Raw genomic sequence first — 24,020 nt, forward strand, 5'->3', positions numbered from 1 at the left:
GCTTTGAAGTCGTCAGTCTTCGTGACTGGTGTCTCCAGCACATGCATATCCCTGACCTTCTGTGTGTGCACCCAGTGCAGTTAAATGCTGACCATTCAGCGGTACAGTTGTGATCTTCACACTCAAGGAATGTGCATGTGGAGAGTGGGAGCAGTGCCAAGGCAAAGGGGAGCACATTGAAACTTTCTGACTTTGGTGTGCCGGGGAAGGTCCTGGCCAGATGGGGGCAGAAGAGGGAACTGGAGGGAAGGGCTAGCAAGTTGGGGGGGCAGAGTAGGGCAGTGAGGGGGGCGGTGGAGGAGAGCCCAGTAAGCTGGGGGGAGTCTGACTTGTCCATGTCCTGAGCACCTCTCAGGAAGTTGTCTCTGTCCCCACCCCATGTGGCCACATCCCATGCCCAACACCCTGATTGCTAAGTCACTTGAGGAGGTGACTGCCTCTTGGGTTGACAGCCTTTTGCAGGTTGGCAGTCACAACATTTACACAGCCATTTGTGACAGGATCTCGTGACTTGTTCAGTCCCCAAAGCAGCCCTTTGAGGTAGGTGTTGCTTTCTCCCTATTTAATAGACAAGGAAACCTGAGGCTGAAGGGGCCTCTTGTGCCTATGCTTTGCCGTGTTGCCAATCCTGGATGGTCCCTTAGGCCCTGGCCCTGTATCCCTCTCCACTCCTCAGCCCCAGGTGCTTGGGAACAAGCGGCCCCCAGGAAGCTGTCTCCTTCCCATCACACACAGAAATTGCCACCAGGCTGCCTGGTGGGAGCTGCCTGGCTTAGCGGAGAGCATCTGCTTTGGAGCCAGGTAATGTGGTTCAAATCTCGGCTCCATTCATCACATCTTTGGGATAGAAGCAGATCTTCAAAACTCTGAGCCTCCCTATCCTAGACATGGCTTCTGACCTCTTCAGTAGCTAGGAGCACAGAGAAAGAGGTCCAAGAAGTGTCCAGCTCAAGATCTTGCCCATGGGCCTTTTATAAACATGGGTGTCTGTCCTTTATCCTCTGCCCTCTTGGAAGCAGGGAAGTCAAGTGGTCCTCCAGCCCTCTCTGCTGAGTGACAGTGGGTGGAGCCCGCTCTGTTTCCAACGGAAGCAAAGAGGACATCCTCCTGGTACCCTGGCTTTACTCAGTCTAGCCCTAATTCCTTGAAGGTGGAATTCATTTTTAGTGCAAAATGTTAGATTAACAAAGTGGATTTGCAGAGCTGCAACCTTGACGAGGTTTGCAGTTCCCATTCATCTTAAGGACTGACCTCTTCTACACCTCTGCTCAGACCCTAAGGTCTTAGAGCCAGTGAGAGAGAGAACCTTGTGGGTGGGAGGTTTGGGCTCCCAACACAGATACCTGTTGATGAACCAGTGTTGAAACTGGATTCAGTCATCCCCTTGGAGGACCCTAACTTGTTCATTTGTAAAATAAAGATGTTGGTTCAGTCAGAGGTCCTCAGACCTACCAGTTCATCAGGATCACCTGGGGAGACAATTTGCAATCTCTTCTCTGGCCCCATCCCAAACCTCCTGTCAGGATCTTAGAATCAAAGCATTTTTAAAGTTCCCCAGATGATTCTGATACAGCATTTTTCTGGAAATCTCTGATCACTCCCCTGACATTCTCCCTTGACAAAAGGAAGTAGAACATCTTTCCCTGGAGCATTAGCTGCCCTTTCTGACTGCAGGAACTCTGCAGCCAGCCACCAAACAAGTATTATTGAGCACCAGCTGTGTGCCAGGCCCTGGGGATCCAGCCTGTGAATAAGACTGCCTCCCTGCCTTCAGGGGCTTCCATGGGAGGAATGGGTGGTTAGTAAAGTACATGTAAACAGGGAAGATAAGATAACTTGTGAGGGCTAGGATTGTGTGTGTGTGTGTGTGTGTGTGGGGGGGGGGGGCTAGGATTGGGGGGGGGTGTATGTGTGAGGGCTAGGATTGGGGTGTGTGTGTGTGTGTGTGTGTGTGTGTGTGTGTGTGTGTCTGAGGGCTAGGATTGGGGTGTGTGTGTCTGAGGGCTAGGATTGGGGTGTGTGTGTGTGTGTGTGTGTGTGTGAGTGAGACAGCCGGCCTTCGGTTGGGAAGATCTCTCTGAGTGGGAGATTTGAGATAGGGGGGTAGGAGTGAGGGGTGGGGGTGGGAGGGATGGGATGCCAAGATCTAGGGAAGAGCATTCCGAGCTAGGTGGAGCTTGGCTTGTTTCAGGGGCAGAAAGAATCCCTGTGTGGCAAGAGTAGAGTCAAAGGTTGGGGTGTAGGGTGGGCATGAGAGTAGAGAGGCCCTGGGAGGCTGGGGCCACAGGGGCTGGACCTTCCTCTGAGGGTGATAGGGAGCCACTGGAGGCCTGAGCGAGCAGCAGTGCCCTGCCGTGACATTGTGTGGCGGTAGGAGGCTGCTGCATTAGCCCAGGTGTGAGGCAGTGGCCCTCGGACAAGGTTCCGGGACGTCCTGATAGATGGGCTGTGGGGTGAGTGAGCTGAGTGGATGGCGGGGCCTGTTCCTGAGATAAGTCCAGGGCATATTGGTCTTGAAGGGGAAATCAGGAGTCCAGTTTAGGTCACTTTAGGCCTGAGACAACTATTAGACGTCTAAGTGGAGAGAGACTGGCAGGCGGGCATCTGGACTGTTGAGAGGTGCTTGTGTAGTAGGGTTTGAAGCTGTGGGGCTAGATGAGGGCCCCTGGGTTCAGAGCTTAGACAGCAAAGGGGGAGAACTGGGGGCACCATCAGTGCTCTGAGGCTCACCCTGCGGGCTTTTCAGAGGAGTTGGCGGAGGAAACTTAGAGGGAGGGGGCAGTGGGGCTAAGGGAAGCCAGGTGAGGACTGGGATGGCTTTGGGCAGGACAAAGTGGCAGGCGAGCTTGGTCCAGCTGTTTCAGGGAAGTGTGTGTGGGAGGGGAGGGTGCCAGTGGGGTCCAGGCCGGCTGGATAGGGGTGCAGCATGGCAACCACAGCCTCACTGTGAATTGGGCCTCCTTTCCACTGTAGCAAGGCCTCACTGGACCCCAGCTGTAAGACTCACTGGTCTCTCAGGAGAGGTAGCACAGGCTGAGGCAGTGCCCCTGTGGCTCGGCTCTCTGGGCTGGCCCAGTGTTGTGGAGCAGGCGGCCTTCCCGCTTCCTTCTCTTTTGCCTTTACCCATCCCTGTGGGTGGGCAGGCCCGGAGGGCTGCTCCCATTTGAACTGAGTGCTGCTTCTGAGTCAGGCTGGTGGCTTCTCTGAGGTTCCCTGCACCAGGGTTGCCTAGGCAGATTGCATTTGCCACCTTGCCTGCTACTCTGCTAATTCTGAGACCGATAGGTAAATCTCATTTTCCTGAGCTTACACTTCTTCAGCCGGCCACGGTAACCCCGGCCCCCCAGGATGAAGATGAAGTGGGGTGGTGGGTGCAGAAAGGTGTTGAGAAATGAGAAGTGTGTATGTGCGTTTATTCTTTCTGCTGTACTCTTGTTCTACCCCCAGTGAGGACCCCTTTACTTTACAGATGTGACAGTGGAGACCCAGAGAGGGTCAGGGGCTGTACAACGTCACACAGGACCGCCCCCCTGGAGATGGGCACAGAGGAGCCCACCACCTCATGGCTGAGTCCCGTGGAGCTCTCCCGATGGGGTGGAACTGGTGCAGCCTCCCCCTTGGAGCTGTGCAGGGAGGGTCTTTGCCATGGGCTGCAGGGAAGAGAACGAGACCTTCCCTCAGCTTGCTCTGCTATCGTGGGGAGAAGCTACTGAGCTGGGCAAAGGGTGAACTTCTTTCTAAGTTCCCGGGAGGGTAGGGCTTCCCGAGGTAGATGCACAGCTGTTCTGGCTCCTTTACAGTTTAGCTCACCTGTGGTGGCTGAGGCAGCCTCATGTAGCAGAAGGGACCATGGACAGGAAGCCAGAAGACAAGATCCCTCTTTCTTGCTCCTCCACTGCACTGACACAGTTACTCGGGCCTCAGTTTCCCTTTCCGGTGACTTCTGTGGCATTACAAGATGTAGCCAGGTGTTCTCAAGACCCCACTGATGGGAGACAGAATTGGAAAGCAAAGGAATCTTGAGATTCAAGCTGGTGTGTAATCTTTCTGTTAGCTTTTGCAACAAAAGAATTTGTGTGACCATGATGGTGAATCCCTCAGTTGTATTCGCTTGTCTCCTAGAGTCAGGAGGGTGTGAGGGAGTGTGCTTCCCTCTTGGTGTCCAGGTAGCTGTCTTCTTAGTGTGCTTTGGGGCCCTGAGATATTCTTCTCTTTGGAGAACTTACTTTTTACTGTCATCTAGACAGAATTAGCCCCCGCTTTAGGTTTTAATGATTTATTTTTGGTTTCTAAATGGATGTCAGTTTTTCTGTTTTAACAACAATGAAATGGCACTAAAATTTTTTTTAAAAACCCTCTTAATTGAAGTATATTATACATGAAGAAAAGTACACAAATCATCTCCGTTATTTTCACTAAGTGAATACACCCATGTAATCAGTAACTCAGATCAAGAAACGTGGCAGCATTCCAGAATCCCCCTCCTGCCCCCACCCAGGTGCTTACATCTTAAGAGTAATCAATCCCTTGGGACTTTTAACACCAGAGTGGCTTTTCTTACTTTTGAACCTTATGTAAATGGAATCATACAGCACATACTCTTGTATCTGGCTTCTTTCATTCATCATTATGTATGTGGGCTGTTTTATTGAGTGTGGCATTACTTCATTCTTAACTGCTGTACAGTATTCCATTGTTTGAATACACTGCACTTTATCCATTCCACTCTAGATTTTCAGGGTGGGGCTATTATGGATTATGCTGCTATACCCAATCTTGTGCATGTCTTGGTGAATCTATGTACATATGTCTGCTGGGTGTATGCCTGTGTGTAGAATTGCTAGGTCATAGGGCATATATAGGGTAGATACTGCCTAACAGTTTTCCAAAACGCCTGTACCATTTTACACTCCTACTAGCAGTGTGTATGAGAGGTCTCTCTAGCACCTTTGTGGTTTAAATCTGCATTTTCTTCAACTAATAGAGTTCTGTATCTTTTCATATGTTTATATGAAGTACCTGTTTAGGCCTTTTATTAGATTGCCTGATACTTTTTCCTATTGATTTTTAGGAGTTCTTTATTCCAGTCCTGGGTGAGTCCTTTGTTCTATATGTGTGCTGCAAACTGTCTCTTCTACCACTTCTGGGCCTTCACTTTTCTTGCTTTTAATTGCATTCTTTAATGAACAGAAGTTCTTCATTTAATGTACGCCAGTTTATCAATTTTTCCCCCTAATACCTTCTATGGCCTATTTAAGGAAATGGTTGCATACTCTGGGTCATGATGATATTCTCTTACATTATATTCTAGAAGTTTTACTGTTTTACCTTTCACCTTTAGATTGCCAGTCCATCTGGAATTTATTTATTTTTACATGGTGTGAGGTAGAGGGCAAGATTTTTCCCCCATATGGATATCAGTGACTCAGCACTACTTATTATTTGTCATTTGTTTTTTTAGAAAGAAGGCTTTCCTTGTGAATGGTTGGCATGCAGTGTCATTGATAAGCCATACTGCTAACCTCCCACATCTTGATAATAGTTGTAGTTATTATAATAATAATAGTAGTAACTAATTTTTTTTTTTTTGAATGTTACGGAGTCCCAGTTCATGCCAGCCCCTCAGTAGGCAGGCAGCTCCTTGGGGCAGGGACAGCTCAAACTTATTTTAATAAAGCATTTAGATATTTCATGGCATTGGCAGTTGTCCTGGGTGTTCTATGTCCCAAGATTCTGAGCCCCTTGGCTTTGTGCACCAGACCACAGACTCACACAGAGGGCAGGGACCTGCTGAGCCTGGCTCCGCAAAGCTGCTTAGAGTTGCCATCCACTCTCTCCATGTTCTGGACCAACTGACTGGGGTATTCTGACTAGAAATATGAGTTGCCTCGAACAGTTGCTTCTAGGTCAGCTGTTTCAAACTCGGGCTGTATGTTTTAAATTCACTCCTGCTAACACTTGGACCGGGATGTGGTTGCTCCATAGTACTAAGTATTGTAATACAGGATTGAAATGCAATTTGTGTTCTTTGTTATTATTTTTAAAATTTTTATTGGAGTATAATTGATTTACAATGATGTGTTAGTTTCAGGTGTACAGCAAAGTGAATCAGTTATACATATACATGTGTCCACTCTTTTTTAGATTCTTTTCCCAGGTAGGCCATTACAGAGTATTGAGTAGAGTTCCCTGTGCTATACAGTAGGTCCTTTTTTTTTTTTTTTTTTTTTTTTGCGGTACGCGGGCATCTCACTGTTGTGGCCTCTCCCGTTGCGGAGCACAGGCTCCCGACGCGCAGGCTCAGTGGCCATGGCTCACGGGCCCAGCCTCTCCGTGGCATGTGGGATCTTCCCAGACTGGGACATGAACTCGTGTCCCCTGCTCTCAACCACTGCGCCACCAGGGAAGCCCAGTAGGTCCTTCTTAGTTACCTATTTTATGTTTATTAATGTGTATTTGTCAATCTCAATCTCCCCATTTGTCCCTCCCCGACTTTGCCCAGTGTTCGTTTTTGTGGTTTTTTTTTTTAACTTTATTTTTGGCTGCACTGGGTCTTCATTGCTGCACGCTGTCGTTCTCTAGTTGTGGCGCGCAGGGGCTACTCTTCGTTGCGGTGTGCGGGCTTCTCATTGCAGTGGCTTCCCTTGTTGTGAAGCACGGGCTCTAGGCGCGCGGGCTTCAGTAGTTGTGGCTCACGGGCTTAGTTGCTCCGCGGCATGTGAGATCTTCCAGGACCAGGGCTCGAACCCGTGTCCCCTGCATCGGCAGGCGTATTCTTAACCATGGCGTCACCAGGGAAGCACCATCACCCCCAACCCTGTGTTCTTGTTTCAGGGGAAGATATGTCCCGTGTTTCATCTTGGGATACTGAAGAACACCTCCCCCCAACCCACACCCACATACTTCCCCACACCCCCCTCACATACCCCCAACCCCCACACCCTCCAACCCCCGCTCACTCCCTTACATCATCGTGTCCCACACCTCCTCACACTTCCCCAGCCCCTCCCCACGTACCCCACACAGCAACCTGCCAGACTACACCCACTCCCCCTGCATTCTCAACCCTCAGTACCTCCATCCCACACCTCTACACATCTCATAACTCCCCAAAACACACACATGAACCACACCCCACACCCTCAACACTGTCTCCTCCCCACCCCCCAACACATACAACCTTCAACAGCTGGGAGGGACTCGCCATTTCTAGTTCCTAAGCCATTGCAGAGATCTGGGAGACCCCAAGGCAGAGCTTGCTGTGGCTTGCTCACGTCAGGCCCTCCTGCTTTCAGGGCCTTCCCTTACTCCTCGGTGCCCTGGCTTCTCCCCGGTTTTGTTTTTGAGGGAAGCAACAGCTTGTACTCTTGAAAGAATTCCAAGATGAAAAACAGTTACTGTGGTAATGAGGCCCCGTGGCCAGTAAAATCCACACTCCAGGGCTGTTTTGATTCCGGACTCTCAAGCTGCTCTGTCTAGAGAAAATATGAGTGGCTGGAGCAGAAAACATTTGTCCTTTCAAGGATGGCACTCCCTCTCCCCCACACCCTGTGTTCAGGGCAGGGCCACACTCCAGTTCTGGCAGGGCAGTCTGAATCCTAAAGAAGAAGCACCTGTGTGTTTGATAGCTGGGAGAGGCAGTCCTTTGGTGAGAGCAGGACTTTCCTGCCCCGGGTCCAGGAGTCCATGACTTCTTAGAGAGTGGGGCTTGAGGCTTGGGCTCTTTGGGGCGAGGCATAAGTTTCCAAGCCCTTCTTTGCAGCCGCTGTCCTTACTCTTACTGAGGAGCGCCGGCTGTGTGCTGGGCTTGTGAAGAGCTTGGGGACCAGTGTCAGTGAGGCTGGGCCCAGTGGGGTGACAGACCCGCGCACACCAGTTATAATACTGCGTCTTGCTGTGCATTGCGGAGGGACGGGAGGGGTGTCTGAGAGAGCTGTGAGCCTCCTGGGCTTGCAGCAGGGCATGGGGCGGCTGCATGGAGGAGGGAGTCCTGAGCCCAGTGTGAATTGCTTTCCCCGCTGTGTCTTATTGGTTGGCTTTGTGCCCCAGGCAGCATAACTGACCCAGCAGAGGTGCTGAGAAAACACTTGAGGAGGGATTGAGTGGAAGGCAGTCTGGAGGCCTGGGAGAAGGCGAGCAGCAGGAGCAGAACAGGCACGTGTGGAGGTGTCTGACTTGGGGGAGAAGCTCCTGCCCCAGTTCACCCGCCCACTGTGGTTAGCTTTTCTGACCTGGACTCATGTCCTCTGCACACGTGATGGATCTGCCCTTCTAAACTGAGGTCAGCTCAAGGGCAAGGGTTCGGTCCTCCTCTAGATGAAGTGAGGGGAGGGGAGAGGCATGCGTGTGGGGATCTGTCATATGACCCCTTTCAGGGATGGGGTTGGGGGAGCAGGCCTCACTTGGGCGGTAGAATTTCCGGGCCTCACATGGAGGGTGCAGGTGAGAGCGTCCGGCCCCACTGTCAGTCATCACCGTGTTGGCGCCTAATGATCGAGGACTTCTTGGTGCGGCCATAGCACAGAGCTGCACACATCACATACACTCCCTCATTTAACGCCCCTCTGCAGTTTTGGAGAGTGCAGCTCTGAGAAGTTCAAGAACTCAGCGTAGTCCCACAGCACAGCTTCCTTGTGTGGTTCTGCCTTCTCAACCTTTCAGCCCAGCACATGGTTAAAAAGAAAAAAAGGCTTTGCTTCCAGAGGAAATACGTGTAGGTGAAGACCGAAAGACCTTGTTTAAGCGATATTTTCCGCAACAAATAAATGTGCCAATTCTGGCTTGTAGTTTAAATTTGGTTTAATTAGGATTTTATCACTTGGAGATCACACGAGCGAGGAGACAGCTGTCTTACGTTTACTTCTCAGACTGTGACACTCTAAGAAGCAGCTGATCAGAGGTTAAAATAGCTTCTAGTCTCCTAGGAGCTTCAGCGCACTTTGTTGCTCTGTAAACCTCTGACTTACCTGGGAATTGACTTGTAAAGAATTTGCTTTTTGAACTGGGGTGCCAGTGTTGGGACCCTGCACATTTCAAGCTCAGCTCCAGCTTGGGATGGAAGGATGGTGACAGGGACCCCAGGCCAGGTGAGCGCCTTGGCTTGCCTGAATCACCCATTGGCCTTTGTGTTGGACTTGGGGGAATGCTGGGATCAAGTCCACAGTACACTTTACATCCTGAGCCCAGCTTCTCCATTTGCAAGCTAGGCATCAGAACCTTTGCCTGCTTGCATCCAGGGTCTCCCTGTGGATCAGATGAGTCAGGGAATTTAAGAAACTTGGAATGCTTAAAGTGATGCCCATAATTATTGTTAGGCTATTGCTGTAAGTGGTCACATGAAGCTAGGGTACTTAGTTGCAAGCAACAGAAATCTATTCTGACTGGTTTGTTTGTTCATTTTTGAAAAAAGAGAGAGCCTACCTTCGAGGTTTGCAGTCAGAAAGAAGCCCAGCATTTCACAGGAAAATGGCTTGCTCTCAAGTACTAGACACTGCAGCTTGCTCTGCTCCTGATGCCACCAGAGAGAAGTCTGTGCTGCTGGCGCCTCCCCACAGCTGGGACAGTGAGTGGGGGGCCCTTTATAGCCTGCAGCTGGCTCTTCCTCCCTCGAGGCTCCACGTGGAGCCTTCCCAAGTAAGGGAGGGGCGTGGGCATTGGGCAGCCCATAGAATGACTTGGGAATTGAAGTTCCAGTCACCTTCCTCCATGGCTCCAGGCAACATGGTAAAAGAGACAACATACCAGTCAAATTGAAGTCCAGAGACCTGAGGTCTAGTTTAGCCCTAGCTCTTGCCCTTCTTGTCCTGTACTTTACTTGGGTCTCTTGTGGCCCTCAGGATGTCTATGTTGTATGAGAGATTTCTGGTGTTTCTTCTCATCCTGCCTGCTCTGATCCAGAGCCCACCCACCCTGGTGACCACAGTAGGCACTCAGGCAGCTTGGGGTGGCATCATGCAGGTCACTTCCTCCCGTGGGTCAGCCTCTTGGAGAGGAGGGATGTGGTCTGACTCAGAAGCTCCTCAATCGGGCCATGTGGTAGAATCATGACTTGGGAGTGGGCAGGCTCTTGAAACATTCAGATTCCTGGGTCTTACCCTGGAAGATTCTGATTTGGTCAGTTTGGTTTCTAACACCCTCCCTGGGCCACTGGATCTAGTTCATGTTGTACCGGATGATATCTGAGGTCTTTGCAGCCCTAACAGTTTATGGTTTTGTCACTTTTCTCACTTGGTAGTGGACATGGTCACACTTCTCTGACTACTGTGCAGAAAGCACACCCAAGCCTTGAGGCTATTTATTTGAGTTTTGGAAGCATGATGCAATCAGAAACTTCAGTTTAAATGCTGACCTGTCTTTTATTAGCTGTGAACTGTTGAGTAAGTTCCTTAGTTGTTCCGAACCTCATTGTTTGGGCAGGATGATAACGCCTGATCCCAGGGTAGTTGTGGGGACCAGAGGCCCTGTGTGCCTGAGTGAAGTGTGGGCAGTTTTGCGAGCACAGCATGGTACTACTGTGCAGCTGGAAGGGGCTATCCCTCCAGAGAGACTCAGAGGCAGCTGCCATCTGCCATCCTTGGGGTAAGGAGGTGGCTTTTTGGACCCATATGTGGCTTGTTTTTCCAGTGGCCTCAACCAGTGAGCCCTGCACTTTCCTTTCTGGCCCTTTCTGAATGTTCTTTATAATAACACTCTCAGCACATTTTTGCCACCTCCTTGCCTGTCCTTTCGCTGGCTTCTCAGTGCTCATGGGATAAAGTCTGTAGCCCATGGGACAGGCCTTCCCATGCTGGGTCTCTCCTCCAGGTGCACCTTGGGCACCTCTGCCCTCTCCATGGACACAGGGCCCAGCCTCAGTACACCCGCTCCTGCCAGTAACTCTGGCGCTCCCTGCCATGCCCACTCTGCCTTGACTGTTCCTCCAGGTGAGCTGAGGTTTCGTCTTCCCCTCAGCTGTGAGTCACTCTGCATTCCCCTAGCACCCAGGAATTCACCTGTCTGCTTCCCCTTTCACCTGCCCCTCAAGTCCCTGAGGACAGCAGTCACGTCTTAGTCACCTTTTTGTCTGCCAGATGACAAGACCCAGAGGCACTCTGTAAACATTCGAATGAAGAAGTGAAGCGATGTGGCAGGCACATGGACTTGGGAGCTGGCTAGGCTGAGATTTTTCTGAAGGAAAAGCAGACCTGCCCTTTGGGAGGAGTTCAGGGGCTTATTTCAACGTCTGCAGGCAGCAGCCATGTCAGCAAGATCAAGTTCACCGTGTGTGAAGTCTACTAAGACAGTTAAGTTTCCAAAATCTCTTGTTCAGGCGTGGACTGGGGTTGTTTTGACACCTGTCCACGTAGAGAAGAGCTGCTCATGTTAGCTGGTCACAGGCTTTTAATAAGCCAGCCGTGTGATGCCGGTAACAGGATCCCTGATTTTGTCCTGTTGGTGGCTGTTGGGGAACCGCTTGGGGGCACCCAGCATCGGTGTGAACAGGCACATGTGCTTAGGTGTGTGGGCGGGGTGTGGAAGGGTGTCATTTCAGGAGCCACTCACTGGGGTTTTCAGGCCCTTGCTTGCTGCTTCCACTGGATCCACTGGGATGGTGAACACACGGGAGATAGGCTCCCTGGGACCTCCCTCCGGGACTCCGCCTCAGAATCCCGCCCACCAGCCACAATTCAGGTGCAAGGGGGAGGTCTGTTTGCTCTTCAGCCCGGCAGATCTGAAGAGGGTCAGACACCAGCGGCGTGTCCTCAGGACCTGAGCTTCCGGGTGGCTCTTCCATTCCCCACAACTGATCGCCTGGGCCCCCCATTCCCCGTGCCTGGTGACTCTGGCTCTCCCCTGTGAGAGAGGGAGGGGGCTCCAGGCCAACTCCCCCCGGAGTGCCATGTGAGGCTGTCCCATACCAGGGCAGGGGAGCTTCAGGGACCTTATCATTTGCCTTTGGGATTCGCTTGCTCTTGTTTCCACTGTGAGTCTAGCATGGTGAGGAAGTCCTGGTGGTTGTGAGTTCTGCTTTGTGGCAGGGGAGACGTTTTGCCCCTCCTTCCACAAAAGGGAAATGGTGGGGCAGGGTGAGGGTAGGGGAGGTAACCTCATCATTCGCCATCAGTTAATTTCTTAACTGAAATTTTCATGCTGATTATTCAGCAGGAGATGTTTGGCCTGATTGGAGGCCCCTCGGCCCATAGTGTGACTGCGGGGCCTGTCCCTGGGCGCACAGGGACGCTGGTGTGTGCAGGCCTCAGTCTGTCCTCCTCTTCCCCAGCAATGCTAGGTTTTTAGTTTTTTTTTTTTTTTTTCCTAAGCTTGAGAAAGGTCATTAAACATTGACTGGGCCATGTTGGGCCTGAGGGCCACCCATGGTTTCCTGCTTTCCTGTTGAGCTAGGTGAAGGTCAGGAAAGTCTGTTTATGGTGTGAGTACAGTCAAACAGTGAGCCACAGGCAGCTGGGTTCCTCGTGTCACTCTTGTTTTTAAATCATTTTGTTATTAAGTCATATTGACAACAGAATTAAAGGAAACGGAAGAAGCACTGCCCACAGTCTTGCTGTGTGAGCCTGTGAAGTCTGTGACCGTTCTGCGTCAGGTGTTGCCACGGTTTCACTCATGGTTACGTGTGTGGGCTCCACACCCCTCATAGTCCTATTCTGTCTCACGGTGATGCCCATCAGGTTGCTACTTCAGTGGGCAGCTGGCCTGCCTCACTGTGTCCAGCAGGTCACATCTACCTCATGGCTCCACTTCTGCCTGTTATGAGAAACGCAGCTGTGAATACCTCTACATACATTGCTCTTTTGTCTCCTTTGGTGCTTTCCTGGGATTGGAGTTCCTGGCCCAGAAATGTCTGTATCTGGGGCTCCTGATGGTTTGGTCATGTCTCTCTGAAATGTCACTGGGAAGAGATACCAGCCCTGTGATGTGATGCTGAGTGCCATCAGTTGCCAGTGAGACCACCTGTGTATTTGAGGTGGGTGGGAGTAGGATCAGAGCAGAGGGCTGGGCTTTGTGGGGGAGCCACCTAGGCATGGGGCCCACACTACCCTTTGGGCGCTGGCAGCCCCAAGCAGTGTGACTCTGGGTGGGTTACTTAATAGTAACAGCATTGGGCCTCCAGTTTTATCTGTGAAAGGAGAAAGTGGCATTGACCTTATGAAATTTTTATGCTGATTAATTAAAATGTTATTTCAATTAATTGAATAATCAATTGCCTGGCATTCTCTTATAACTGCTGTTGTAGGAAATACGGTAGAACAGAGTTGAATAACAATTGGGTCCAGCCCTCCGCAGAGCTCACCTTTTATTGGGAAGTCTTCTAATTTTATGGAACCTAGTCAGATTTGATTCTTACCACTCTCTTAGGGAGTGGGCATGGTTGAGATTTTTGCCCTCATTCTCCGGGAAAGAAGCAGAGGCGCGGGTAATTGCCAGAGGGGAGGATAGAACAGACAGCTTAGGGGTGAACAAGCAGATGTGTTGGTAAAAGGAACTGTGTGTGTAGAGGCAGGGAAGTGGGCTTCCAGTTGTCTGTCTCCTCAAACTGACGGAAAGAGTGTAGGGTCCGACAGCACAAGCCTAGTGATGCCTGAGGCACGGGTGCTATTTGGAGGCTCAGACAACCAACTTGGGGAGGAGAACCTCATCTGTAAGCAGGGGAATTAACGTGTGCATCCTGCCCCCCCCCACACTTGTCAATTCATTCATTGGCTATTGTTTCCCTGCTGTCATGTGCCAGGTGCTGGGGAACAGTGATGGACAGGCCTCTTGAAGCTTGAATCTAGGAGGGAAGACAGGTGACAAACAAAATCTCCTGTAGGCAAATCCAGGTAAAATCGAATGTCTGGGACAGTTATCATTAGAGGGCCTGCCTGGGAAGAATGCCTTCTGCTAAAAAGGGGTGTAACCTTCAGCCCGCACAGACAGGGGAAAGTACTGTAATCCACCAACCATCTTTCAGCTGCCCTCGAGTTTTGTGGTGGGTGCAGAACAAGGTTTCTGTAGGGAAGCCTCACAGATGTAGTGTCTGCTTTTCCAGGCTGGAGCCCCTGAAGGAATCAGACAGGTCATTCTTAATTTGAGTCTCAATTTTAAAAATTAAATTTTGTCATTTACAGAAACTTGGCAGAAAATAAAGAAGCACTATCAGAAAAGGATATTGAGGGGTCAGGCAAGCAGGTGGTGGCAGAGGAAGGAGAGGGAACATCTGGTTCCCCAGGAGGATGCAGCAAGATTCAGGCTCACTGCTGATGGATGGCAGGACTCAGAACACCCCAGGATGCCAGCAGGTTGTTTCCCATAATGGGTGTCATGGGGGGTCCTGCACCAGATGGTGGACCCCAAATTAGCTTGTTTAATCCTCAAACACCCTGTGACATAGCACCAGCCCCACTTTAACAGGGGAGGGAGCAAGAGCCTCAGAGAGGTCCTGCAGGTGCCCACGGTCTCACCATTGGTAAGCAGTGAAGAGTGATTTTCCACCGTCCGGCCTGTCCAGTCCTGCTGCCCGGCTTCCTGCAAACCACAGTGCCCCCTACAGGTGTCTGAGTGGGAGTTGGGAGTCTTGCTTGGCTGCCCAGAGGAACTGGTCCAGGCTGACTGTGTATGAAGGAAAGGAGGGGTCTGGTCTTTGCTCTGCCCTCAGTGTGACCTTCCAAAGGCTTTCCTGCAGGGGATGTGGGAGCAGTGGAAGGGCCCTAGCAAGCCTCTGCACACTCACAGTGATAGTTGTTCCCTCTGCTGCCCATCCCCCAGCCCCTCTTCCCACTCAGCCTTTAAAATGCAAGACAGAGGGCTTCCCTGGTGGCACAGTGGTTAAGAATCCGCCTGCCAATGCAGGGGACATGGGTTCAGGCCCTGGTCCGGGAAGATCCCACATGCCGTGGAGCAACTAAGCCCGTGCGCCGCAGCTACTGAAGCCCGCGCACCTAGAGCCCATGCTCCGCAACAAGGGAAGCCACCGCAATGAGAAGACCCCGCACCGCAATGAAGAGTAGCCCCCGCTTGCCACAGCTAGAGAAAGCCTGTGTGCAGCAACGAAGACCCAACGCAGCCAAAAATAAATAAATTAATTAAAAAATATAAAAATAAAATGCAAGACAGGAGGTACTGTACTTCCTTTGGAGAGCCTCCCCAGATACCTCAAGTGCCACCCAAAGAACCTACTTCCCCACCATGCTGTTGTCACCTTCCCTTTCCTCCTCTGGGCCGTTACCCCCTTGAGAATCTGAAGAGCTGTGGATTCTTACTCCAGAAAAATGAGCCTTTGCACACCTGGCCTGTGTGTGTGTCTGATCATGGACCTCTGGAATCCTGTCCATGGACCCAGGCTGAGTCCCCACCCTGGTCTGTGAACACTAGGTGCCTACTTGTTCTTTTTTTCTCCTCGGCCAGTGTGGAGTACCTAGCAGGAGGGAGCCAGTCAATATTTGTTGACTAATAGTCTACTGGAGGGGTTATCTGCCACCCCCTTTGAGCACGACTGGTTCCCCAGTTGCACTTGTGGCAAGAAAAGGACCCGATTTGGCTTGGGGCCACCTCCCCACACTAATCTGCCACACACAGGACGTCAGCAGACATCTGGGGCGAGGCCATGTGTTGGCCTGCATGCTGTTGCCTGGGCCTCGGGATGGGGTATCAGTGGTGGGGCCAGTCCTGCCTCTGCTGAGGAGTGGGTCCATTTTCTGCTGCTGAGGACGCCTTGACAGGCACTGGAACCTCAGCCTTTGTCTGCACAAGCCATCGCCAGACTCCAGCATTAGGCCTCAACCCTGGTCATCCTGAAAGCTGCCGCACCCTTTCTCTTTGTCCCCTAAACACTGCCACCTTTTTTGTTAAAGGCGCCTTCATTCTCCCAGTGAGTCTCGGTCAGGACCTCAGTCGTACCTGACTTCTCCCTGTCCCCTCGCAGCATTCAGGCACCCCCTTGTTCTATCCCATCGCCACTGACCTAGTTCCGGCTCTTATCTGCAGTCCTTATCTCCCGCTCCCTTTCTGTTCTCCCAGCCCTCAACTCCCTGGGCTTTGTTCGCTTTGTTCGCTTTGTTCTCTCCGCTCACAAGCCTTTAGGGAATGTCCACACCCACTGGAGAGCAGTGGCTCTCAGCTCTGGGCCGTTAGTCCCCACCCTCCCCTTCTGAACTCTCTGATCCTTGGTGAAGCACTGAACGGGGAATCAGAAGACCTGTTCCCCCTGTACAGATTGTCTGACATGTCTTCTGACGTCTTCGTGGAGCAGATGTTATAATACTGCCCATCTCGGGATTGCAGAGAAAGCCTGGTGAAAACAATGAAAGTGAAAACTTACCGTGACCTCTGCAGGTGCCAGCAGTCTGGGCCTGTGGGCTCTGGCTTCTCTGCGGCCCTTCCCTCCTTGCCCTGGCCCAATTCTCCCTGCCCCTCAGGGTCTGCTATCCTGTTACCCAAGCCGCAGGCCTTCCTCCTTCCTCCCTGGTCATTTCTTTCTTGTAATAGCGCCATGATGTTGGTATGATAGTCCTGGTTTTCATACATGGGGAAACCCAGACTAGACAGGTTGAATGACTTGCCCAAGGTCACACAGCAAGGTGAAATTGAGCCCAGCTTACCAGACACGTTCCCGCCCAGAGCCCATGAGCTCAACCACTGTGCTGTGCCTGCTGTAGGCAGTGTCAGGCCCACGGGTACAGGTGGGTAAGACAAGCAACTGCCTTTAAGGATCTCTCCGCCTACTGAGCGGGCAGTGAGCACATCGGCCAGGTCATCCTAGCAGCAAACTGAGTGCCAGGGCCCAGAGTCAGGGGCCCTGCCGCCCAAGCTGCCTGTTGGAACCTCCCCTCCCCACCCCCTTCCCTGGTCTCTGGGCAGTAGAGAGCCATGCAGTTTCTGTGCCCAGGCGTGGTGGTGTTCGGCCCAGGGCCTATCTTTGCATCTTCGGGGTGAGTCAGACTCTGGGTGACTGCCCTGCCCCCTAAGTGCCCTTGGAGCACAGCTCCCGCTGCAGCTGCACCCAACAGGAAGTCCCTTTGCCCCACGTGGGGCTACCCTGGCTCTGAGGATGGGCAGCAGGGTGATGCTGTGAAACCTGCCAGGTTTGCCCTCAGCATTGTCAGTGCCTTCCTGCTCCCCACTTCCTGGCATCTGTGCCCATGTCTCTTTGACTTTTCCCCACCCTGGGCCAAGTTGGAACTGGAAAGGCTCAAACCGGGGCCAGTTTCACCTCTTCTTAGGGAACTAGGGTTTGGAGCCTGTTCTCTTGATTGTTGAACAGAAGGGCTGTTTCCATGGACAGTACCCCAGGCATACTTAGAGCTAATGAGGCATGTTTGCCTGGGCACTGGAAAGTGTTTCTGTACCTGTGAGTGTCTGTTGGCTCTTCAGCTGCTTCAGTAATGGTCTCATGGTGGGAGGAACCTAGACCAGAAGTTGAAGTGTCTCTCTGTTAACCCTTTCCTGCCTCCCTCTTTTTCTTCTGGAAGGGAGGGCTCCAGGCAGCAGCTCCTCTTCGGACGAGGGAGGGGCTTGTTCCTTGTCCCCTCAAAGCAAGCGCCCCTGCCTCAGCACATCTGCCCCTGATGGCACCCACCCGGCCCTCAGTTACTCTTAACCACCCTCCCCAGCGCATACACACAAAGAACAGGTAGGGACAGGTCCAGGCTGGGAGTGGAGCATCTCACCTAGTTTCTAGTCTCCGTCTCCTACCACCACTCACTCTCCAGGCTGCCAAAGTGCCTTTCCGAGCATCAGCCTCGGCCCACCCAGAGCACTGGAGGAAGACCCTGTCAGCACCCCCTCTACTCCTGACCCCCTCAGTCTTGGGTGGTCCAGCCACCTGGGTCTGCCCTGCAGGTCTTATCAGTGCCCTTGGTCTGCTCTCATGTCTGCCAGGCAGTCACCATTCCCAGGAATGTTCTGCCTTCTTTAGCCACTTGGCAAGTCCCCATTCGACATTTAGAGTTGAGTTGAAGGGTTACCTCCTTGCCCTGACAACACCTATTCCTTGCCAATTCTCCAAGAATACAAAACATTGAGTGAAGCTTTCCTCCTCACTCTTGGCACAGTTACCATTGTCTAAACCTGCTCCTTGAGCTCCTTGTGGGCCGGGTTCTTGTTTCCTTTATCCTAGTGCCTAAGGCAGACCCAGCACACAGAGGGGTCCAGGGGTACAAGGAAAGAGGGACCCTTGTCTTTGCCTGGGTGGGGAGGTCAGCAGGAGGAGATGCAGCAGTCTCCCTTCTCCGCCTACTTTTCTACATTTCTGGTAGTTAATTGAGCTACTTCTGGTAGTCGCCCTACGTTCAGGCAGCAAGTATGGATTGATCTCCCCGCCCCCCATTTTGTATACCATCCAGAGGCAGGTGCATTCAGCTAGTGAGGGCTCCTTCTGAGAGGGGACTGAGGAGCAAACACGGAGTTAAAACACCAAGTCTCGGGACTTCTAGTGGTTAAGACTCCGCACTTCCACTGCTGGGGGCATGGATTCGATCCCTGGTTGGGGAACTAAGATCCTGCATGCCACGTGTTGTGGCCAAAAAATTTAAAAACCAAAAACAAAAAAACCCACCAAGTCTGGACATGTCCCCAAATTGATAAATCTTCAGCTGGTCTAATAAGGAAAGAGAAAAAACAAATTATCAATGTCAGTGGATATCACCACAGATCCTACAGACATTAAAAGGATAATCAGGGGGGCTTCCCTGGTGGCACAGTGGTTAAGAATCCACCTGCCAATGCAGGGGACACAGGTTCGAGCCCTGGTCCGGGAAGATCCCACATGCCGCGGAGCAACTAAGCCTGTGTGCCACAACTATTGAGCCTGTGCTCTAGAGCCCACAAGCCACAACTGCTGAGCCCATGTGCCACAACTACTGAAGCCCGCGCCCTAGAGCCTGTGCTCTGCAACAAGAGAAGCCATCACAATGAGAAGTCCGCGCACCGCAACGAAGAGCAGCCCCTGCTCACCGCAGCTAGAGAAAGCCTGCGCACAGCGACGAGGACCCAACGCAGCCAAAAATAAATAAATAAAATAAATTTTTTTAAAAAGGATAATAAGGGAATATTATAAGTGACTTTATGCCAGTAAATTCAGTATGAATGGATATTCCTTGAAAGACACAAAATAATAAGACTGACTCAGGAGGAAATAGAAAATCTAATGAGCCCCCATACCTAAAACCTCACAAAGAAAACTTCAGGCCAAGATGAAGTCTTGTCATATATTTAAGGAAGAAATAACACCAATCTTGCACAACGCTAATTGTATTTGTAAAAGTGTTGTTCCTGACAAAAGGATTTCAAACTTTATGAAACAGGTCGGTCAGGCTCTGTTTGGGGCAGGGCTGTTTTTGAGAGCCCCTGAAGTCCTGCCTCAGAGGCCCCTTCCTCCTGTGGGTTCTGAGGGAGGTGAGAGCACGGGCAGGGCCTAGGTGTGGAAACCTGGGTCGGGGTCAGAAATGTGGGGTACCTCCAGTAACAGGCACACGGTCTGTGGGGAGGACCCCAGTCCAGGCCATGGCTTTCCTGCCCTCCAGCCACCAGTGTTCTAAGAATTTGGCTCTTCTGGAGTTGGGGGAGAGAGTAGTAAAGTTAACAAAGAGTTAATGAAGGTGATGTAGTCCAGGCTCAGGGCTACGCCTGCAAGAGCCCTAGGAGATGTCCCCACACTGAGAGGGACTTGAGGAAGGGACACAGAGGCCTGATTATGAGTAGGAATGACCACAGGCCTGTGTCTTGGGCCCAGAGGAGTGGCAGAGCCCATTGCCTGGGAACCTCGGAAGGCTGCCTTGAGGAGGTAGCCTTTGAGCTGGAGTCCAGAACTGGCCAGAGGGTGGGCTTTGTTCAGGGTAGTCAGAATGGACAGATCAGGATTTGGGACAGAGGGTCCAGTGTCAGGGTATTCTGGACAAGGCCAGTATGGATGGGCTACAGGGAGAGTGCTTAGGAGGCTGCACCTTCAGGAGAATGCTGTTCCTGAGGGTATGGGGACCAATGAGAGCTTTGAGTAGAGGACACCCTCCGTCCATGTGGATGGATAAGGTTGAGAGAGATGTAGGGGAGATGGATTAGAAAGAGGAGGAGGAGGGTGCAGCAGGCTGATCTGTTCTCCAGAGTGTAGGGGGTAGCTGGCGGCAGGCAAGGCTGGGGAGAATAGCTGTGGGCTTGGCCGTGGTGGGGACCTATGGGGGTGGGATAGAACATGGGGTTGGAGGGAGGGAGAAAGGCGGGAGATTGGGGAAGGGTGTGTGTAGGTGGGGCTAGGCAGCGAGTTACATTTAAGGGTCTGGGGGTGGGTGAGATGTCTGTAGATTCCCTGGGATGCTGTGTACCTCGGGCCCTGCCTGCACTCCCATGGGTGTCCCCCAGGGCTTAGACCTAGGCCCAGGCTGGCTGTGACTGGTCTGAATGCACATGGCCAAATCTGAACCGTGAGGGGAGCATGGGAGAGGTGACTGGGTTCAGAGTGGGTTTTAGAAACTAAGTGCCTCTCCCGTCTCCTTGGCAAGAATGCAAGAGTTCAGGAGGACCTTGATCCAAAACCCCAGCTACCAGCGACAGATTCTGTGACCTTGGGACAATCTTTCCTTTCCGTGGCAGTCATTTGCCAGCTTCCCCCATGGGTTGAATTGAGGACTCGGAGGCGGTGGTCCTGTGAGCCCTCCAGTTCTGAGGGCCTTCGAGTCTCTCAGGCTGGGTGGGCCATGAAACTGGTCAGTGCCTCCTACCACTATCCCAAGCATTGCAAGTCCTGCCTTGTGACCTAGGCCAGGGTTGCCCCAACGCCATTGCCCTGCTCGAAGATGCTCACCGTGCTACCTGTGTTGCCTTTGAGTGGGCAGACTGGAACGCGCCTCATCCCTGCACTTATGTGGCCTGTTCATTTGTTCACTGGCTCCCGCTCCACGCACATGTGGGTGCCATTCTTGAGCCCCTGCTCTTGCACAGCATCCCAGGCTGGGGTCTTCCTTAACCTTAGCAGTCTGCATGGTCCACCAGACTGCGGGGCATGTTTTTAAAATGTCATTTAGATCACTGGGTGTTTTCTCATTTATTAATGAATAACTTGGCCTTTGCCGAGACACTTGAGTGTCTCCAGGCCCCAGGAGGGTGGTGGCAGCTGTGCCGCTGAGTTTGCCCTTGCTCAGGGGCTGTGAACGGGCATGGTGTTTGCAAAGGAGTCGCTCCCAAAGGCTGTTTCCACAGTCCCCAACCTCTACGTCCATCTGTCCCAGGTTCACAGGGCCCTCATGGAAAGAAGCCTTCCTGTGGACTTGCCCATCAGCACACTTCGGGGGAAAGCTGAGCCTTTGCTGCTCTTCCACCTCTGTCCTTTCTCACCAAGCGGAGGTGTCTGCCACCATCTTCCCCTGCTGCAGGACCTCTGGCCATCAGGGAGTCCACTGGCTAGCAATTAGGAAGGAGCTTTTAGTTCCAATGTCCTGGCTTCTGGCTTAACGTAATCACTAGCATTTGTCAGGGAGGGGTGCATGCAGCCTGGGAGCCATGTGGGGAGCCTTAACTTGTTTCTCAGTTGAGAGTTCCTACGGCTGCTCCCCTTACCTCTTTGGCCATCACCAAACAAATGCTTCTGCCCCAGGGCCTCCCTGCCCAGCCTGTCAGCAGCCTTTCCTCTTGGGAAAGGCCTCTGGTCCTTCCTCCAGCAGCTCTGCTCCTGTTGCCCTAGAACACTGGCCCGAGCCCTCTGTGATTGGCCCCACCCCTTGACAACCTTACCTGCATTCACCTGTGCCCTGACTGCTGCTCCAACCACCTGTGTGTTCTTCAGACCACACCCCGCCTTTGCTCAAGCTTGCTTCCCTCTGGGAGTGCCCTTCCTGCTCCTGTCTCCCCATCCTATAACACCCAAATTCTGTCCACCCCTTAGTAGGAAGGTAGGAAGCCCCCTACCCACCCCACAGACCCATGTCGACCTCACTCATGTAGCTGTTGTCACTCGTTCCTGCTGCCTCATCCCCAGGAGACTGAGCTGCCCTGGGTTGGAGAGCCAGGGGAACATCTTGCTCTGTTCACATCACAGAAACCTTTCTCTGGTCCAGGACTCCAAGCCTGGTTTGGGTGGTCTCCTTGCCCTTAGGTGTGTGGCCAATGAATGGCGCAATCTGGTGGTTTCCAGGGTCTCCACGACGAACACTGGCAGGAAGTGACTCATAATGTGAATGCCACTCTTGGGGAGGCCGTTGTCAGTGACATAAACAAACCTCTAGGAGAGGTGGTACAAGCAGCTATTTTACTTATCATTTTTATGTTCTTTTCTCCGTTGCAGCAGGTCCCCCATGGCAGGGGCTTCCAAATGTCTCCTCAGAACATGCTCCAGCAAGTCAAAGGCAGGTCATGGCCAGTTATCAGGGGCACATTGATCCCCTCTGGAGGGCCAGCCCTGGCACGCAGGGAGACCCCGGGCAGGGCTGTGTCCCAGATTTTCTCAGGACAGACACTGGGGGCGTGGGCGCGTGCGAGAGCATACCCAGTGCACGCCCTCCATGTTCGTTTGTCTGCAGGCAGGTCTGATCCAACTGCGTGGTCACATGGTAAGGAAGAAAGCCCAGGAAGGTGTTTCCTGCTGCAGGTGGAAGCAGCATGGGGGTGCCCTTCTGCTGGGCCCTCGGCGCACCTGGAGAGCAAGCATACTCTGTCAGGGTTGAGATGAACATGGCTTCTCTAGACTTACAAAGAGGTGGGGAAGGGGGGAAGAGGAAGATAACCACATTTAGAAATTTTTCCCATGGAAACTTCAAACTAATTCCCCTTCCCTCCGTCCCCCTGAATACACTGCAGGAGTGAACCTGTTATGAGCGTGGTCCTAATTCGAGTTATGCTGCTCCTAAAGGGAACCAAATAGGTGTTTCTGGAGAGGCCTCTGGCCTGGAAGGCGGGGGGTGGCGGTCAGAAGACCTGAGCTCTTGTGCTGCTCTGGTTGCTGGTGACTGCTCTTTGCCCCATCTCTCCCGATGCCTGAGGGTGGCTGGTGGCCTGCCAGCGTGGGCCCTCTGCGGCACTGACCAGCATCATCTCTCGCCACCTAAGACCTTCCAGCTCTTCCTGCTAGTGTTCTCTGAGGGCCACCCTGGTCTGGGCCTGGGCTGGGATCATGGTTTTGTTTTGTTTTGTTTTGTTTTTAAAATTTATTTAGTTTATTTATTTTTGGCTGCATTGGGTCTTCGTTGCTGTGCCCGGGCTTTCTCTAGTGGCAGCAAGTGGAGGCTACTCTTCGTTGTGGTGTGCGGGCTTCTCATTGTGGTGGCTTCCCTTGTTGTGGAGCACGGACTCTAGGCGCGTGGGCTCAGTAGTTGTGGCGCGTGGGCTTCAGCAGTTGTGGCTCGGCTCAGTAGTTGTGGCACACAGGCTTAGTTGCTCTGCGGCATGTGGGATCTTCCCGGACCAGGGTTCGAACCCGTGTCCCCTGCATTGGCAGGCAGATTCTCAACCACTGCGCCACTGGGGAAGCCCAGGGTCATGGGTTTTAAATTCTGCTGAGGGAGTTGAGGGGTGGGAATTGTGGCTCCAGCGTTGTGCCCCATCAGTTGCAGCAGGCATGTGCCCCGCTTGGAGGCTGGAATGCCAAGCTGGTCCTGGCCAGGCTGTCTAGCTCCTGGAAGGAGGAGTGTTCATTTGAGCAGCTGGTTTTCTCCCTTCCTTTGCAGGACAAGGAAGATGGGGAGCCAAAGACCAAGCAGCTCAGAGAAGGGGAGGAGGAAGGCGAGAAGCACAGGTAATGCCCCACACACAGCTCTCTGCTCTGTGCTTTCCTCCAGTACCTGTTGGCGTCCACATCCTCCCAACTCTGCGTTCAGTCTCCCCCGTTGCTTCCTCTCCACCCCGTGGCTGCCTTGTTCAGACAGGACAGTCTTACAGTTGGAACCTTCTCTGCACCCTTTCTCCCACTGGCTATCTGACTCTTAGCCACCAGCCTTTTATTCCAGACCATCATACTATGTCCCCTCACTCTTCTCCTAAAACACTTTGGGTGACATGGTTCTACAGCACCTGCAGAATCAGGTCCAGACTCTCCCTGGTGTGTGAAGCTCTGTCTGAGCCAG

General features: G+C 52.4%; 1 protein-coding gene across 7 annotated transcripts in view; it reads left to right on the forward strand.

The window, feature by feature from the left end:
* The window catches only part of CCDC12 (coiled-coil domain containing 12), a 50,848-nt gene that overhangs the window by 9,131 nt on the left and 17,697 nt on the right, over positions 1 to 24,020 (forward strand). For all 7 annotated transcript variants that reach the window (XR_010842593.1, XR_010842594.1, XR_010842592.1 and 4 more), the window contains exon 2: positions 23,625 to 23,692. Coding sequence is in view for 4 of the 7 variants with exons in the window: in XM_067044456.1 (XP_066900557.1) it covers positions 23,625 to 23,692 (68 nt within the window). In the remaining 3 variants the exon portion in view is untranslated. The remainder of the gene's footprint in view (positions 1 to 23,624; positions 23,693 to 24,020) is intronic.

This window comes from Kogia breviceps, chromosome 10, assembly GCF_026419965.1.
Source record: "Kogia breviceps isolate mKogBre1 chromosome 10, mKogBre1 haplotype 1, whole genome shotgun sequence".
In the NCBI taxonomy this organism is placed as follows: Eukaryota; Metazoa; Chordata; class Mammalia; order Artiodactyla; family Physeteridae; genus Kogia; species Kogia breviceps.